General features: G+C 46.1%; 1 protein-coding gene across 1 annotated transcript in view; it reads left to right on the top strand.

The window, feature by feature from the left end:
• The window catches only part of TMEM123 (transmembrane protein 123), a 30,969-nt gene extending 13,415 nt beyond the window's left edge, over positions 1 to 17,554 (top strand). Inside the window, exons 3-5 of the mRNA XM_044288511.1 lie at positions 2,606 to 2,701; positions 5,862 to 6,009; positions 16,004 to 17,554. Of these exons, the coding sequence (XP_044144446.1) occupies positions 2,606 to 2,701; positions 5,862 to 6,009; positions 16,004 to 16,028 (269 nt within the window). The 3' untranslated portion in view covers positions 16,029 to 17,554. The remainder of the gene's footprint in view (positions 1 to 2,605; positions 2,702 to 5,861; positions 6,010 to 16,003) is intronic.
• The last annotated feature ends 1,765 nt before the right edge of the window (positions 17,555 to 19,319 follow it).

Consider the following 19,319-nt stretch of genomic DNA (forward strand, 5'->3'; position numbering starts at 1 on the left):
TCCCATAGAAGTGAAAGGAGGATTCTGGGAGTTGTAGTCTCAGAACAGCTGGAGTGCGGGAAGTTGCTGATCCCTGCTCTAATGGAACAGAAAGAAGATAAACCCAACTTTGATGTGAAATCGGCCTAATCTTGTGCAGCTCCTTTGAGCGGCTTTAGAGGCCTGCAGCTATAAGGGCATGATGAGAGTTGTAGTTTTGAAACAGCTGGAGAGTCGCAGATTGACGATCACTGGCCTATGTGATCCACATTGAGATTTCAGCACGTAGTAGGTTACAGACTTAGAGAATATTCAGCGCTCGTCACCTATTTTTAAGTTTATGCCGTAGCGGACTTCAAACAGGAAAATTGCCCCTATAGGGAGCCTTCAGTGGACTGGATGCACACATTACACCTATATAGCCAGAAGTCTTTGAACCAAATAGTTTTATCTCCATAAGCTACATTCCTGAGGATTGCATGATGTCGGGTTTCAAGGTGTGTGTTTATTTTGCATTATGTGGTGTTTTTCTTTACATGTGATTACATGTTCTGTGTTCTACACATGCTTCATGAAGGACCTGACCACCCAGTCATTACAGAGGTAAGTACAGGCACAGCAAACCTCTCCCATTCATATCCATTCCATGAACAACCAAGATTTGATGCACAGGGTTTTTATTTTAACAGGAACCGGTCCCCTGGTTTGAGGCCCCTAAACCACCAGCATGCCATTATGCAGCCGGAATTTAGGGTCCTAAATCTGCCCACTAGCAAACCCATCCATCTCAGCAAAAGAATGGTAAATGAAGATCGTCTTGCTAGAAGAGTCCAGGACTCTCCTCCAGCGGCATCGGGTGCAGGCACGCTGCAGTGGTTGAGCGCGGTGTACCGTCAGTGTGTTTATCAGCACAGTGCGCATGTGCCTGATGCCGCTGCAGAAGAGTCCTGGACGCTTATCCCAGTAAATTCAGTTTTCATTTACTATCCTTTGCAGGGATGGATAATTTTGCTAGGAGTACATTTGGGACCATAAACCTCAGCTGGTGGTTTAGTGGCCCCAAGCTACATGACCGACAAATCCGGGACCATGCCTATGTGGATGCAGCAGAGCTGAGGGCATTTTATACAACCCGGTATCATCAGAACGAACAATCATAGGTAAGAGTTCCTTTGATCATTGCCCCGTGTAAAATGCCTGCTGATCAGTTGACAAACCAGATCATTCGTCGATTGATCAGATGTTTTATGTGGGTGTAAAAATAATCTTTTGTCGCCTCGTGTGTTCTGCCGAAAATATGAAGTAGCCAGCAATCGTTTAGTGTGGCAGTTATCTGCCTGGGTGAAAGGTCTTTAGATCATTGATCGATGTTCGTTACGGGCAGAAATCTGCAGGTGTAAAATGTAAAAACCCTAAAGTAGCCAACCAAAGTATCTCCTCACAAGGCCAATCCTGGCCGTTTAGGTATTAGACGGTGACCAAAGGGTCTGAACATTTCATGCGTTTGCGTATGTGATGGCTAACCTCCAGCACTCCAGTTATGGTAAAACTACGACTCCCAAGATGTACACTTGCTTGGCTGCTCTCAGGACTCCACATAAATGAGTGGAGCATTCTGGTAGAAGTTTGAGGAGCATCTGAGCTTCATGCACATGGCTGTGTCATGGCTCCACGCAGAAGCCACTTATGTAGAGGCAAATAAAGGCATAAATCCTGTCCTGTGAGATCACAAAAGCCTTTTCCGACGCCACTGGGCTGGATAAAATCCCGTTTATCTTTATTTATACATTTTCAGTAGAAACACCCGATGGTTACCACAGCTGGAGTGCCGGAGGTTAGCCATCACAGGCCTAGGCTGCGGCTTATCGCCGTTATGTAAAAGTATATAAGAACTCCTAGAGGACACGCGCAAATAGGAAGCCATCATGAAATCTGCTGCTGTCTTCATTGCCTTGGTCAGAAGTCTCCTCATTTGTTATGTTGTCTGCTTTTGGTCTTGTGACTGTCATTATTCATCTGATCGAGGACTGGAGTACTGTATAAACGTTAAGGCTTCCCATGACCCATGGTCTCACACGGCTGTAGATTTTTCCATTCAGATCTACATATTATCTGTGTGATTTCAGGGCATGGTTCAGCCAAGAGTGTAAATACCATACAAGCAGATTCTGCGACCTTTGGCTCGAGCGGGACCAGTCCTGGTTGGTCCCATCCTCTTTGTTCTTGGATGTGCAGGACGCCCCTTCTTTCCAGGAACCGCATTGGTAGCAGACGCTCTGGTGGGCACTGGCCCTGTGATCATTAAAAAGAGTATTGAGGGATAACTAGCACCAGCTTCTTTAGTCCTGGGTAACCAGAGCTTACACAGTAATATTGGGCCTCATTTAGATTTTTACAGTGGAGACCCTCTCTGCTATGGACAACAACTCTTGGAGCTTACTTGTCATGTTTGGGGTGTGATATAAGGGATCACTGGTCCCTTCACACCAGAAATGGGATACGGTCGTAATTTATAATAGTGCCCTGCATCCTAGTACCAGGATGGGGTACAAGTTTGTAGCACTAATTCCCTATTGTATTTTATAGGATCAATTGATTTTTCTTTTTTTTCTTTCTTTACACTTAGGACCTGCTGTGATCAATGCTTCCACCACAGTCGTGACCAGTAAAGCAGCGGTGAAAACCACAGCTGTGACCACCGCCTCCACCAGTCCTGTGACCAGTACGTATTTCTCAAATAAAATATAAGACATAGGGGTGGGCGATATGGCCTAAAATCTATATTGCAATATAATTTTAAGCATGTGCGTTATATATCGTGATATATTCTATATTTCGAGGGGGTTAAATTTCTATTTATTTTTTTTTACTTAATAATTACGCCACCAATGACTATAGTTAATATGCCTGAATACAAACGTAGCCTGCATGTGCCAGCCATATCCCATACCTGGCCTCTTACTGCGCGCCATGATCCGCTGCAATTAACCCATCAGGACCTGAGGGGTTAATTGCGGTGGATCACAGCGTGCAGTCAGAGGCCTGGTATGGGATATGGCCGGCACATGCAGGCTATGTTTGTATTCAGGCATATTAAAGGGGTTCTGCACTTTCATTTAACTGATGATCTATCCTCTGGATAGATCATCAGCTTCTAATCGGCGGTGGTCGGACACCTGGGACCCCCGCCGATCAGCTGTTTGAGAAGGCAGCGGCGCTCCAGCAGCGCCGCGGCCTTCTCACTGTTTACCGCCAGGCCGCCCGCCCACTGACGTCACAACTTGTATCAACTAGAGTGGGCGCGGCTAAGCTCTGTTCACTTGAATGGAGCTTAGCCGCGCCCACTCTAGTTGATACAAGTCGTGACGTCAGTGGGCGGGCGGCCCGGCGGTAAACAGTGAGAAGGCCACGGCGCTGCTGGAGCGCCACTGCCTTCTCAAACAGCTGATCGGCGGGGGTCCCGGGTGTCGGACCCCGACCGATTAGAAGCTGATCTATCCAGAGGATAGATCATCAGTTAAATGAAAGTGCAGACCCCCTTTAACTATATTCATTGGTGGCGCAGTGGCCACAGCCCCTCCCCCTCCTCTCTGTTCTCATTGGTGGCGCAGTGGCCACAGCCCCTCCCTCCTCCTCCTCTCTGTTCTCATTGGTGGTCAGCGGCAGCCGCACACAGTGGGGAGGGAGGGGCTCCCTCCTTCTCCATTGTGCCGGCTCAGGAGAACATGGTGCGTGCCGTTGTTGGCCAAATTTATATTATTTATATCGCATATCGTCTATATCGCCCACCCCTAAGACAGACTTTATATTAACCTGTATGATCGCTACTACTTTCCCTGACTTACAGTGACATTTTCATCCTTGTGTGGGGCCCAGTGGTGAGACCCCCACTTATTACATAAATGAAGGGGTCCTCTGCCCCTCATTTGAGTTGTAGACTGTTCAGTTGTCTCTCTGAGGAGAAAAATGAAGGGAAAAAAAGCTCAGCTGAGGTTTTGTCCCTTTTATTTCAGGAATCTTTGGGGTCTTGGCACCCAAACCGGAACTGATCAAAATGACTGACTTATGATCGGTGGAGGTCCCAGTGGTAGAGCTCCCCCCTAACCTGTGGATAGGGCATACCTTAGTATAACCAGAATGCTGCTTTAACAGCACGTCTGACTGTGGATCGGATTTGCCAGTCTCCACAGATCATCTACTGCAGTGTCTGCTGCAAAGCCTCAGCAAACACGGTACATAATATATAATGAAAGGCCCTTTAGTGCATGTAAAGAACATATTTTACTGCTTATTTTACAGGATTTAAAGGGATTCTGTCACCAGGATTAACGATATGTAGATATTTATATGTGCCCATTAGTCTCCATGCAGTGTTTACAAGGATCCCCCTGTTTATGGTCTGTGTGCCTTATATTCTTATAAAAAGCGATCTTATTCATATGTAAATCACCTCTGCCAGGAGCCCAAGGGGTTGTCCCACGATCTCCTGGAGCCCAGCACCGCCTACCACTTTATATTCACTGCACTATCCTGACGTCATGTAATCTCTGCTCCGTAGTCTCGCGCGTGCTGCCAGAAGATTCCTCCGCCTAAGACTGCATTGCACAGAGTCTTTTCCGGTCTGATCGGGGTGCGCAAGGAGCCAGCGCCTGCGCGAGACTACGGAGCAGAGATTACATGACGTCAGGATAGTGCAGTGAAAAAAATTTAGTGGGCGGCGCTGGGCTCCGGATCGATGGGCGGCGCTGGGCTCCGGGCAGAGGTGATTTACATATGAATAAGATCGCTTTTTATAAGAATATAAGGCACACAGAGCATAAACAGAGGGATCATTGTAAACACTGCATGAAGACTAATGGGCACATATAAATATCTACAGATCGTTAATCCTGGTGACAGAATCCCTTTAAGGCTGTGGACACCTTTGGGGTAAATTTTCTTATTGCATTCTTCGGGGCAATTTTTTTTATTGTATTCTACTCATTTTGGGCTAAATCTTTTTTTGGTCTGTATTAAAATTTCCCAGCAGTTTTGTACTATAGAGGTTAATTGATTATCTGAGCTTGGCAGCTCATAAATACTCAGTTCTGTCACACTGATAAGAATGTGACTTAAATAAGTGAGCTTCAGGAAATCGCAGATAAAGGTTTCACATGAGCCTTCAGATGACAGGATTCAATGTAAACACAGAACCTGCAGAGACCGGTATACTGGAAACATGGCTGAAAATTTGTAATGAAAGCCAAGTGATAAAAGGATTTTTAGCCCAAAATACTGGTAAGTAGAATGCCATAATAAAAAATAAAGATATTGCCCCCAAGTGTCCATAAGCTTTAAAGCATATGTTACTGCTAGAAGATCACAGCAGCGATGCAGACATGCGCAGTTTTTGCTGCCCTATTTAAAATGAATAGTTCAGCATCCGGCTGTGTGCATGGGGGCCTAATTTGGACAACATCTTAAAAATCTCCAACACACATGATGGCGAACGTGCTCACAACATACAGAAACTGAGAGGAAAGGAGAATCCGTTTTATAATAAGCAATGCAAGAAAACTCATAATTGTCAAGTCATAAAGAAAAGACCGTTCCTGCAGGTAAACCACGGTTCGGTCGGTGGGGTCCAGTAGTTGGACCTCCACTTATCCTTCCAAACTCTATGGGCTTATGGCCCCTGGACAGGTGAAAGTAATTGCACGTAGTTATAATGGGCTCATCTCATATCCCCACGTATTCACACAGCTGGCGGTATTCAGCCTCAGATGTGCGCTCTGATGTGGATGGTGATTCGGACCCGCTCTGAACCCCCGGAGTAAGTGCCTCAGGTCACTGGTGCCTGGTTTTCTTTTAATTTATTAAATTTCTTTATTGTATTTCTCCAGGTTCTATGTCCTCCTCTTTACAGAAGACTTCTGGATTTGATCTGGGCAGCTTCATAGGAGGTATCGTGCTGACAGTTGGCCTCTTGGCAGCGGCCTATTTCGGGTGCAGATTTTATAATTCCAAAAGAGGCGTCCGCTACCGCACCATGTAAGTAATAAAACAATACTGCATGAGCCTAGAGTAATTTTTGCTTAGCAATGCAGGTTACAGAAGAGCTGTCCCCTCCCCTGACATGTCTGCTTTAGTAACTGCTTACATCCCCCATGTAATATCTATTCTTTTGTCTCTGTTGTGCCATTCCTCTATTATTGCTACTAGAAGTTGCTAGCGGTTTGCCATAAAGGTCCAGATGAGTGTTACGAGGGGGGGTCCCTGCACAGTCTACTACCATCCAATCAGTGACTGTGCAGGGAAACCCCCTCCCCCTCAACTGATAGCGCCCAGCCGGACCTCCAGTGTAAACTGCTAGTAATTCATGCATAGCTTCTATCCGGAATAATAGAGCAATGGCACAACACAGTTATAAGAAGGGAAGCTCCAGGGGGGATGCAAGTTGTTACTAAAACAGACATGTCAGGAGAGGTGAGAGGTCCTCTTTAAGATATTAAAAGGACTGTATGGGTTTGGAGAGAGAGACTGCTTTATTCCTGGTATTGCAGTTTGGTCTCGGCCACAGAGGAGAGTGGCGCTGTTACTGGGGAAGAATAAAGCAGACTTATCGTGGATAAACCATTTAACGCTGGCTTCTGTTTTTTTGGGGAGGGAACGTTCATTCGGGTTCTCTTTATGTAGAACATAACGACCTACTTTTTCTGTAAGCGGATGTGAGGCTGGAGCAGATATGGTCTACAACCACATGAAAGCAGGCGGCGGAGAAGACAAGCCTGCTCACTGATTTCTTACTGCTGCCTGCAGCAGAGGGAAAGGCCGGAGCGGCTGGAGTAGTAGAGGCTTGTGTCTGGACTGTCGCAGGGACTGTGCATGGCCGAGAGAAGCGAGGTCTACCTCCCGCAGTTCATTGCCTCCTGGTTGAGCTTAGTGCGGCTGGCCAATTGATTGGTTGGACATCTGGCACCGGGAATTGGGTTATGAAGTTGCTCGTCTAAGTCCATTTGATTGGTAGCTGGCTCAACTGAGGTTCTAAAAATTTAGAGGTGCTGCATTTGGCCACATACCTTTTTTCTTTTCCGTTATTGAGTTCTGTCCTAGGGGCTCAATACTGGGGAAAACTGATCCGTTTTATCCTAATGCATTCTGAATGGAGAGCAATGTGTTCAGGATGCATCAGGATGTCTGCAGTTCAGTCACTGTACGGTTCTTGGACGGAGAAAATACAGCAGCATGTTGCGGTATTTTCTCCATCCAAAATTCCGCAACACATGCCGGATCCGGTATTATTTTACATTGAAATGCATTAATGCCGGATCCGGCCCAAAGTGTCTCGGAAAAACGGATCCTGTTTTGAACGCGCAGACCTTTTAAAAATGTGAAAAAGATAAATACCGGATCCGTTTTTCCGGATGACAACCGGAGAGAGACGGATCCTGTATTGCAATACATTTGTGAGACAGATCCGCATCCAGATCAGTCTACAAATGGTATCTGTTTGCATACAGATTGCTGGATCCGGCAGGCAGTTCCGACGACGAAACTGCCTGCCGGTCTCCAGCAATGCTAGTGTGAAAGCACCCTTAGATGAAGCACCTTTTGGCAGTGATTACAGCCTCCAGGCTTCTTGGGGATGAAGCCACAAGGTTTACACACCTGGATTTGGGGATTTTCTGCCATTCTTCTCTGCAGATCCTCTCATGCTCTGTCAGGATGGATGAGCACCATGGTGGACATACATTTTCAGGTCTCTAGATATGTTCTATTGGGTTCAAGTCAGGGCTCTGACTGGGCTACTCAAGGACATTCACAGAGTTCTCCCTAAACCACAGTTTTGTTTTGGCTGTGTGATTAGGGCCTTTGTCTTGTGGCTTTAGCCCATAGCACTCTGGGTCAGGTTTTCATAAAGAATGTCTCTGTACTTTGCTCCATTCGGCTTTCCCTCTGATCAGTCTCCCTGTCCCCACAGCATGATGCTGCCACCACCATTCTTCACTGTAGGGATGGTATTGGGCAGGTGATGAGCAGTGCCGAGTTTATTCCAAACATGACGTTGGAGACCAGAGAATCTTGTTTCTTACAGTCGGGTGGAGTGCTGCAGTGGCGGTTGTCTGCCTGGAAGTTTCCTCTATCTGCACACAGGATCTTTGGAGCTCAGCCAGTGTGACCCAATGACTTAGTTTGGTGGGGCGGACAGCTCTAGGAAGAGTCCTGGTTGTTACAAACTTTTTCCATTTAAGAATTGTGGAGACCACTATACTCCTGGGAAGTTTCAGTGAAGCAGAAATTCTTTTGTCCCCCTTCTCCAGGTCACTGCCTCCACACAACCCTGTCTCTGAGCTCTACAGGCAGCTCTTTCCTCCTCATGGCTTGGTTTTTGCTCTGATATGCTTCGTCAGATGTGAGACCTTATAGACACAGGGCTGTGTCTTTCCAAATCATGTCCAATCACCTGAATTTACCACAGGTGGACTCCAAGGGAGTTGTAGAAACATCTCAAAGATAATCAAGAGATATGGGAGGCCCCAGAGCTAAATTTCAAGTCTCACAGAAAAGGGTCTGAATACTAATGCCCTTGTGAAATTTTAGTTATTCCTTTGCAAATTTCTAAAATTCTGTTTTCACTCTGCCATTATGGGTTAAACACAGAATGATGGGCAAAACTTTATATTTCTATATTTTAGCCCATGGCCGGAACATAACAAAATGTAAAAAAAAATAAAAATAATGAAGAGTCTGAAGACTTTCTGAATGCACTGTAATTCTGCAGCATCATATTGGTGACTGGTTAAAGGGAGTCTTTCACGCAGATTCACCCTATTATCCTAATAACAGTGTTTTGTCCACGGCATCCCCCCTATTAAAACAGTGCTTACCGTTTGTTCCTTGCTAGCATCGTTATGGAGAAAAACACTTAATCCGCATGCAAATGAGTCTGTGAAGGTGCCCAGGGGCGGCGTTACAACGGCCGATGCCCAGGCCCCTGGGTCATTTTCGTACGAAGGCACCCCCCCTCCGCCGCGTCTGCCTGCCCTTAGTCTCTGTTCTAACCTCCCGCCCGTAATCATGCGCACGCTAAACTGCGATGCCCCGGCCCGACAGTGCTCATTTAATGCGCATGCGCCGATATCGCGTTCATCGGCGCATGTGCGGGATTACGGACAAAGGAGGGAGGTTAGAACAGAGATTAAGGGCAGGCAGACGCAGCAGAGGGGGAGTGCCTTCGTATGAAAATGACCCAGGGGCCTGGGCACCGGCCGTTGTAACGCCGCCCCTGGGCACCTTCAGACTCGCATGCGGATTAAGTGTTTGTTTTTCTCCACAATGATGCTAGCAAGGAACAAACAGTAAGCACCGTTTTAATAGGGGGGACGCAGTGGACATAACACTGTTAATAAAGTGAATCTGCGTGAAAGACTCCCTTTAATCACCGCGTAAACCCTGGCGATTCTCTGTCTGCCATGAAGGAACTTGGGCGTATTCTGACCTGTATGGCATCTGCTCCCTCCTCACACCCGGGTGCAAAAACAAGGTGTGAAGTAAAACGAGAACCATTAGAGCCCCTGTTTGTGGCATAAACTGCTGCATGTGGATTTTATTATGCTGTTTTTGCTATGCATTTGTCCCTGATTTCACCCTCAGCAGAATTCCGTAATTGACATGCTGCAGACTTAAATTTTACACAGATTTTTACACCGCTTTTGGGTGCTTTTGTTGGGTCATCCACTTTGCTGCTGCTGGAAAATGCACAAAAAATCCACAGCATTTCCTAGAGGTGTGGACATATCCTATATGGTATTGCACTGGTAGACTTGCCTGCAAATTCACCTGGGTACGAGCAGTATGCTCCTCCACCAGCAGATGTCGCCCAAGTCATTAAGGACAACATGCTGCTTTAAACTATGGAGCTGTAGGGCCTGACGGAAAGTCTTGATGGCATCCAAACCCATCCGTACACCAGAACCTGGAATCGCACGTGCAATTTTTTGAGCCAAGGGGAAACCTCAGGTGCGACTATTTTAGAGCAGTGTTTTGGCTGTGACAACTAAGTCACATGTGACTTGTACTGAAGTCAGAAAAGTGAACGCCGCGGACGACTTGCAGCACAAAATTCAGCATGTCTGGATTTTTTGCCACTGTCGCAATGCATTGTAGCATGTGGCATTGTGACACCATAGAGATACATTACATGAAATGTTGCACCACACGTCGCCCTAAATAGGTGCCTGTATAACGCCTATGGAGTTTAACCTCCTAAGGGCTTATTCAGATGGCCGTATGCTGTCTGCAAAAATGCGGATCCATTTTTTTTTTGCGGATTAGATGCTGTCCCATTCACTTCTATGGGGCCCCTTTCTTCCATTGCGCGGCTCAGCAAAAAAAATAAACATGTCCTATACTTGTCAGTGAAAATCAGGACATGGCCCTATTGAAGTCTATGAATCAGCAAAAAAAAATGCAATCCGTTTTTTTGAAGACATGCCGAACGGTCTGCCAAAAAAAGATCACATTTTTACGGACAGCATACGTCCGTCTGAATGAGCCCTAATAGTCACATTAAAATTGGAAAAACCCTCCCGAGAATGTTACCTTTTTTTTTTTTTTTTTTTTCATTGTAGATTTTTGAATTTGTCTAAAGTAAATATTATTGGCGCACACTGCTGGGGACGTACGTGCATTTTTTGTAACCCCTTAGTGACATGACTAATTTCCCCCCCCCCCCCTCTCTGTTCCAGCAGTCATAATTTATTTTTATTTTTTAACTTTTTTTTTTTTTCTTCTAAATATTTTTCTTGATTTTTGAGGGATAAGTTGTAAAAAATTTAACTATTTTAGGGTACATGTATTAACTTTTTTTATAATTTTATTTTTGGGAAAAGATAAAAAAAACGGCAGTTTTAACATTTATTTTGTGGAATTTATTTACAATGTTCGCTGTGTGGCATTGAGATTATTTATATATTGAGAGAGAAGAAAAAAAAAATTTAAATTGGGGTTACTCAGAACATCCCAGTGCTCACGTCACGCCACGGCTGAAAGCAAACACAATGCAAGATTACTCTGCAAACACAAGTAATAAAGTAAATACAATGGTGCCATACTCACTATAGAAAATGTGCTAATGCTGCGTTGTAAGGGTTCTTTTACACTAGCGTTGTTAGAACGGAACTGCCTGCCGGATGCGGCAAACTGTATACAAACGGATATCCTTGTTTTCCGGATCCGTTAGACTGATCCGGTGATATAACGGATCTGGTATTTTAATTTGTTTTCAAAGATCAAATGCGAAAATCGCTCCTCCTATATCCCGGCACATGCGCAGACCGGAAAACCGGATCCGGCGATGCGGCAATTTCCCGAACACTTAGTACTGGATCCGGCAATAATACATCTCTATGGAAATGAATGCTGGATCCGGCAAGTGCGCTATTGTTCCGGGTTTTTGTCCAGAAAAAATACTGCAGCGTGCCAGTGGCACGGAACCTATACAGTGGACAGAGCCAAAAGCAAAAGTTCCACCCACTGTGCAGTGGCCGTGCTGGGGTATTGAAGCTCAACTTCTATTCGACTGAATAGGAGCTAAGCTTCAGTACGCCAGGGCTGGAAACTACAGACGGGGGGAGATTTTCCATGACCGGCTTTTTTTGCGGCTTTCTTGATATCCCCTGCGCTGCCAGAGGATGCGCCTAATTTATGACTAGGTGTACCTAATCAGAAATCTATGACGGCTCAGAGCTGCCGTAGACCTCCGACTTAGTTTACGCCAGAAAACTAGCCTAAATGAAGATAAATTTGTTGGGGCGACTGATCACATCCTCTTATCTGCCATTGCCGCACCCCTTTTCAGAAAATTGGCGAGGATGACGAAAAGTGGGACATATGACAAGTTTTTAAAAGGTCCCACATGTGACTTTTTTTAATGCCACTTTTCAGCTGCAAAGGAGGTGATAAATCTCCCCTAGTGGACGGAGCCTTTGTGTGCTGTATAGTTTCCCGTGCCGAAAGCTGCCAAAACCACTGATCGGAGGATAGGTGATTAATATCAAAGTACCTGAATTTTTATTTTATTTTTTATAATGACTTGGGCAGATATAGGATATGTTCCCAAAAAGGAATTTGGGCATGGATTCCATGCCTAAAATCTGCACCAAAAATGTATGCAGAATTTCCCCCTTGATTTCAATGGGGAATCTGCTTGTTAAATTTTACAGCTTGTTTTTCTACATGTAGTTTTATAACTGCACCACGATAAAGTGACCTGTCCATTCTTGAGGTGGATTCCATCCAGAATTCTTATTGAAAATGGGCAGGATGAAAAACCACATTTATTGTGAAAAACAATTCTGCATCAGGTTATTTTTAAAAAAATTTCAGCATAGAAAATACTCTGTATGAACTTACCCATAAATTTCCAGTAGCTATCTTTACTAGCAGAAGGACCTCCACAGCAGCCCACCCCCTTAACTTTGACTTTCACAGCAGCCTGCCCCTTTAGTAGCGAGTTCCACAGCACTCCACTCCCTTAACGGTGACCTCTACAGCACCCGCCCCTTAACACTGACCTCCACCATTCCCAGCCCCCTTAAAAGAGACCTCCACAGCGACTGCTTCCTTAAGTGACCTCCACTGTACCCTGCTCCCTTAACATTGACCTCACATTACCCCGCCGCCCTTTTAATAGTGGCCTCCACAGTCCCCTCCTCAGGTGACCTCCACAGCGGCCGGCCCTTTATTAGTGACCTCCACAGTACCCAGTCTCCTTAACGGTGATTTCCACAATAACCCTCCCCCTTAACGGTGACCTCCTCAGAGCTCGTTACCTTAAAATGTGACCTCCACAACACCCCACCCCCTTGACAGTGACCTCCATAGCAGACCGTCCCCTTAGCTGTGGCTTCCACTGTTCCCTGCCCCATTAAGAGACCTCCACAGCGTCCCAACCCTTAATTAGTGACCTCCACAGTACCCCATCTCCTTAAGAGTTATTTCCACAACACTGCGTCCCCTTAACAGTGGCCTCTACTCTACAGCAATCTGCCCCTTAACACTGACCTCCATAGCAGATCGTCCCCTTAACTGTGACCTCCACTGCAGCCTGCCCCTTAAGGCTCCATTCACACGTCTGCATTTTGCGGAACGGAATTGCGGACCCATTCATTTTTATGTGCGGGCCGGATCCGGAAATGCGGACCCACATTTCCGGGTCTGCACTTTCGATCCCGAAAAAATAAATAGAACATGTCCTATTCTTGTCCACAATTGCGAACAAGAATAGGCATTTTCTATTAAGTGCTGGCGATGTGCGGTCTGCCTGCAAGCTTCTATTGGCTGATAACGGTCATGTGACCAGACTTCTACTGGCTAATGCATTTTTTGGGAATATCTCAGGAACAATACTTCCTAGAGAACTAAGACCTGGTCTAAAACCTCCCCGGACACCTACACACACACCTACACCTACACACCTACACCTACACCTACACCTACACCTACACCTACACACCTACACCTACACACCTACACCTACACCTACACCTACACACACCTACACCTACACACACCTACACCTACACACACACCTACACCTACACACACACCTACACCTACACACACCTACACCTACACCTACACCTACACCTACACCTACACCTACACCTACACCTACACACACCTACACCTACACACACACCTACACCTACACACACACACACCTACACACACACACACACACTTATATATTAGATTCAGAGATTTAGATCTGCTGCATCAGGAGGGGATGAGACTTCATTTGTCACAGTCCTAAGAGTATGACCACCAAGATCCACAGGTCAAGCATCCGTAATCTTTAGGGAGGGTCATGGGCTTGTTGCAAGCAGCTTCATGGGAAAGTTTCTGATATCTGATCCGAGCTTCTGAGTAACATTACAAATATGCAGATAAAGAAAGATATAGATTGACTGATAGAACAACCACACGGCTCTGGTTACTTGCCGTGGGTTCTGTGCACATCAGCGTCGTGGCTTCCTGTTATCACACAAGCCTTTTTAGATACGTTGCACGCCACCACTGATCCCGTCCATATATTACAGGGGCAGCAATTTAGTCATGTTCTTAAAATTTTGAGATCTCCCAGATCTGCTTGTAGACCATTGAATGTGACCAGAGCAGAACGATCCTCGTGTCCCCTGGAGGCCGTGGCTCGCTGTATTGTGCTGCTCTGCATGTAAATATTCATTACAGGGTCTGACAAATGTTTGGTAACTTATAGAACTATGACGACAAGTCTCTAACCTTGCAATTGATCTCTATGGCAATGGAGAGTTGATGGACTGTGGTGATCAGAGGCGCCTGCTCCCAGCTATAGAGATGTAAACGTACACATCACATGGAGATATATATATATATACACATACATAAGTCTCGTTATGGCGGTTGAACCTGTTTTAGCTGCTCCGCCGGCCGCACCGCCTCCTAGCTACTTTTTGCACGTCTCTTGTGCTCTATAACTGAAGTTCATGCAACACGTCTAGAAATGTGATGCAAGCGTTGGTGAAATAACGATGTTTACACTGCCTGGCCCTGTCAATTAAAGTGGAGGCACAAATGAACATGGGAACAACACCGACGCCTTCAGCTGCCAAGTGCACATGTAACAGGTCAGCCAGTGTCATAGGTACAAAACTGCTGACAGATGCCTTTTAAACTGAATGTATCATCAGAAAATCACATTGTATTGATAGCAATATTTAATTATAAATGAAAAATTAGTTTATTTTTTACTTCTAATTGGCCGGTAGAGCCCACACGATGAGCTGATATTTTCAGTTTTCTGCAGCTGGCTGTTCAGCTTTGCTGTGTTGACTGGGACGGTGATCAGCAGAAGGCAGGGAATGTAGTGGTGGCTCTGTACTGCTGCATGCCCATGCATACATTTTGTCTGTAAAATTGGCTAAGGGTACTTTCGCACTAGCGGCAGGACGGATCCGACAGGCTGTTTGCTCTGTCGGATCCGTCCGGCCGCTATTTCACCAGACCACCGCTCCGTCCCCATTAACTATAATGGGGACGGGGGCAGTGCTCCGGCGCAGTTCGCGGTGAGAGGTCAGCCGGACTATAGTTTGACATACAGTACTTTTTAGTCCGGCGGCCTTTCGCCATGCACTGCCGTGCTGCGCCAGAGCTCCTACCCCGTCCCCATTATAGTCAATGGGGACGGAGCAGCCGTCCGGTGGCACGACGAAATAGCGGCAGGACGGATCCAACAGGGTGAACAGCCTGTCGGGTCCACCCTGTCGGATCCATCCTGCTGCTAGTGTGAAAGTAGCCTAACACATATGGGGGAGGGCGGCTTCTGCGTGTTATTTATGCAATGTGTCCATTAACTTCGGTCAATGAACTCCCATTTATCGCAACCGCCATAAAGTTTACAGCTGCAGTGTCATAAAAAAAATAAATAAAAAACATAATGGAGGCCATTTATTATGACTCCCTGTACTAGTTTGTGGCATACAAAAATTTGCCCAGTCTAGTTTTGCGACTTTTTAAGCCCTTTTGCGCCTAAATTTAAATGCGCCTCTGAGTGTTTGTTTTTTCGCTGCGCTCAACACTGGGAAGCGCTGGATTCGGGGCCATGTGCCCCAGCAAATGACAATTGACGTCTACTCTGGTCAGGGGCTGGAGTAGACTTCAGAGCAGGCGCACGGACTGGTGGAGGATACGCCTGATTTATGACTCTGCCTGTGCCTAAAAATTAAGCGTATCCTCCAGCAGCGCAGGGGACTTTCAAAGATGGCATAAAATGCAGGTGTTTGATAGATGACCCCTAATATCTTTTTGAACATATTTTTATTTTCTGCAGACCTACGTATCTTCAGAATTACGGTTAATTAGCAGATGACCGCTTGCATTCCTGCAGTGTTTAGCCTCATTGCTCCTGACATTGCATGAGTAGGCCATTGCGGGACTCCAGAATCAGAACCTCGGCCACCGTATCTCCAGACTAACGTATTTTTGTTTTACCTCCCAGTTACAGAGATGAACACGAGGCCATCATTTAACGCTTCCGCTTACTAATCCTCATCGATCTGGAATCATCTTGCTTCTTTGGAAGACGCTTCAGGTAAACTCTGCGCTCGGATCACGTTGTACATTACGTAACAGGATAACATTACATGGAACGAGACCTTCTGCTCCATCCAGACCTGCATTGTCCCTCCCGCTGACCTCTGTTCTTCAGGACTGCACCGACGGCCTATGTTTCATTGGTTGTCATTGGGTGTTACTTCTGGCACCAGCGTCTTTTGCCCTGCAACCTACCGTCAGCTTTAAACTTCAGGCACCAGCGTCTTCATAAGTGGCGCCAAACATTAAAGCCTACCTGTTACTGAAGCCAACACAGCAGCTTTTTTTTTTTAAACATATTCCTTCAAGGCTTTAAAATGAGATTTCGGCTCTTTTATGTGTTTACTCTGTCTGCACTGACTGGGAGAGCACTAGAGAAGAAGCTGCGGATGCCAAACTGCAGTTTTCAGGGTATGATCTTTTGTAAAAGCTGCAAAAAACAATTCTATTTACGTGAACCTTTTGCTGTGGACTGTCTCCATTCCGTTACACCCCCCCCCCCCCCCATCTGAATTGATTCCTAAGAAGCTAAAGAAAAATAGAAGGTCCCAGTTTCTCTTTAAAGGGAACCTGTCATATTGGACATGCAGTCTGCAGCATGTTATAGAGCAGCAGTTTGAGTCCAGTGGGCGGTCCTGGCCATGCGGTCACAGCTGTAAGTCATGGTGTAGGACCGCCCACGTGACTCCAAAAGGGGGCGTGACAATGGTGGGGAAATGGGTGTGGTCAATACCCGAGACCAGATACTTAGATTGTGATCCCCATTGGGGACCGATTTATGCGAATGTCTGCAAAGCGCTGCAGAATATAGTAGCGCTATATAAGTGCATAATATAAATAACTACATTTACACTAGTTTGGTTTGCTCAGAGCTAGCGCAGGTTTCTGTTTTCAGTGCCCAGGTCTGCCGACCTGCGTCTCGTCATAAATTGGGCAGCGCAGGGGATATTAAAGGGGTTATCCAGTACCATAAACTGCCCCCCCATGTGCTGGGCCCCTCACTGTGAATATACTTACTCCGCTCCTGGTCCCTGCACCGCCACTGCTGCTGTTCCCTGTGCGCTAATGAAAACATCCAGTGTCTCCCGCGATGCCGGGACCAGGAGCGGCCCGGGGTAAGTATATGGGGGTTTATAGTATTGGATAATTCCTTTAAGGCCGGTCTTGCTAAATCTCAGCTCCTTCTGCTCTATCACATGCTGCCTGCAGATTACACTGCATTTCATGCTGACAGGCTCCCTTTAAGGAATTTGTCGTAGTCTTATGAATATACTTATTTTGTATAGAAGATTAGACAAGAATATATTGACTCACCCCGGACTGTATGTTACATCATTGTTACTGGGTATTGGCCAGGAAGCTGCTTCTGAGAAATGTGCACATTTCTCAGAAGAGCAATGGACATTATGTACCCAAAAAAATGCAGCTCAGCCGCATTCAGACAGCTGCGTATCAGTATCTCTCAATTCTTATATACTGTTTCTAGAAAAGCTGGGTGACGGATAACATGGCTGCCATTACAGCTCCCGCAGCAGTACAGGTATAGGGAATTGCTTCTCTAGGCAGACTTGTCATTCTTGCCTCCAGGAAAGCTGGGTGACATCCGCCTAGCCTTCCCAGACATCAATATAAATGCCTTATATTTACGGGCGTTTTGTTTTTCTACGTTTTATTTTGCTGGTAAATCTTTGTATCACTAGATTTCACAATTACATTATTAAAGGGGTTATCCAGTAGAACAGCTGCCCCTCCTATAGACGATACTCGGCACCCGTGTCCCTCCGGATTGCTGCATGGCCGCCGCTGCATTTCTCCGTCGTGCGGATCAAAATATCCGGCAGCGGGGGGAGGAGCCAATAGCAGGCCGTGAGGGTGACCAGCCTCCATAGCATCGCGGCTGGTCACCGTCGCGGCCTGGTATTGGCTGCAAAGCCATTAGTGTGGATGGGACTGAGCTGCTCAAAGGACGCGGGACCAATGGATGTGACTTCACTGGACTAGGCAGAGGCCCCTGTGCTGAATGGGGCACCACAGCCTCTTCAATCAGCTGAGCGGTGGGGGGGCTGGTAGTCTTGAGCAGGGATGCTCAAACTGCGGCCCTCCAGCTGTTGTAAAACTACAACTCCCACCATGCCCTGCTGTAGGCTGATCGGGCATACTGGGAGTTGTAGTTTTGCAACAGCTGGAGGGCCGGAGGTGGAGCATGACTGGTCTTGAGGATAGGTCATCAGTATTTTACTCCCGGAAAACCCCTTTAAAAATGTCTACCGTTTGTATTGTGAAATCTGGTTTTGGCAGACCCATACATAGTTTCCATTGTCCGTACCTACACGGAGGTTGCTCAGTCATCATCCGAGGTATTATCCTATGTGCTTTATGATGCCTATTACATTTATTTTGTTGTACTTTTGTGCATCACAGCAACAATTCACGGACATGTCTGTACATGTACAGAGCGCGCACACGTGGAGCAGCACTCTGGCCAGTGTATCTAGGTACAGAGTGCAGCAGGGTTGCTAAGCTTTGGTTTCTGTTTCTTGTGTTATACTTTATACTGTCTTCTGTGCTTTGGTAACGAGATGCACTCGTTTGCATTACTACATGCTTCAAAGATTTCCTGCACCAGATACAGATATGGCAGAACACATTAAAGGAGCACGAACTCAATGTGGTGTGACCACAACTTGCTCCACTTTCGATCTTCTTAGAAGATACTCATTTTGTGCTGATCTTGAATTTGGGCTCCACGGAGTAGCATCTTATCTTACTCCAGTTGTAGTAATGCTGCATTCAGAATATCGCTCTGGTTTTGCTGTGGTCCGCTTTGGGTCAGTCACACTAACAGAACAGACAGCTTAGGTTCTGTTCACACCAGAGCCTGGGTAATAGTGAAAGCTGAGGGACCCTGTTGACTTTAATGGGACCCATCAGGTTTTTTGTGGGGGCTCTGGAATTTTTCACAGCAGTTACAGTACTCCAAAATCCTGAAGGACTCCCTTACTTCTAGTGTGAACTGAACCTTTAAGACTATGGACACCTTTGGGGACTTTTGTTTTCATTGAATTTTACTTATTCTGAGGAAAGTTTTTCAGGTAGTCTATATTCAAGTTATCAGTTTCGGTGCATCTACAAGACTATTATGGCAGGTTTATACGGCCCGATAGACGTGCAGATTTTACGGGACAAACCTTCCTGTCTAAAGATTCAGCTGATCACCCCATGAACAA

The sequence above is a fragment of the Bufo gargarizans genome, chromosome 3 (assembly GCF_014858855.1).
Source record: "Bufo gargarizans isolate SCDJY-AF-19 chromosome 3, ASM1485885v1, whole genome shotgun sequence".
Classification (NCBI taxonomy): Eukaryota; Metazoa; Chordata; class Amphibia; order Anura; family Bufonidae; genus Bufo; species Bufo gargarizans.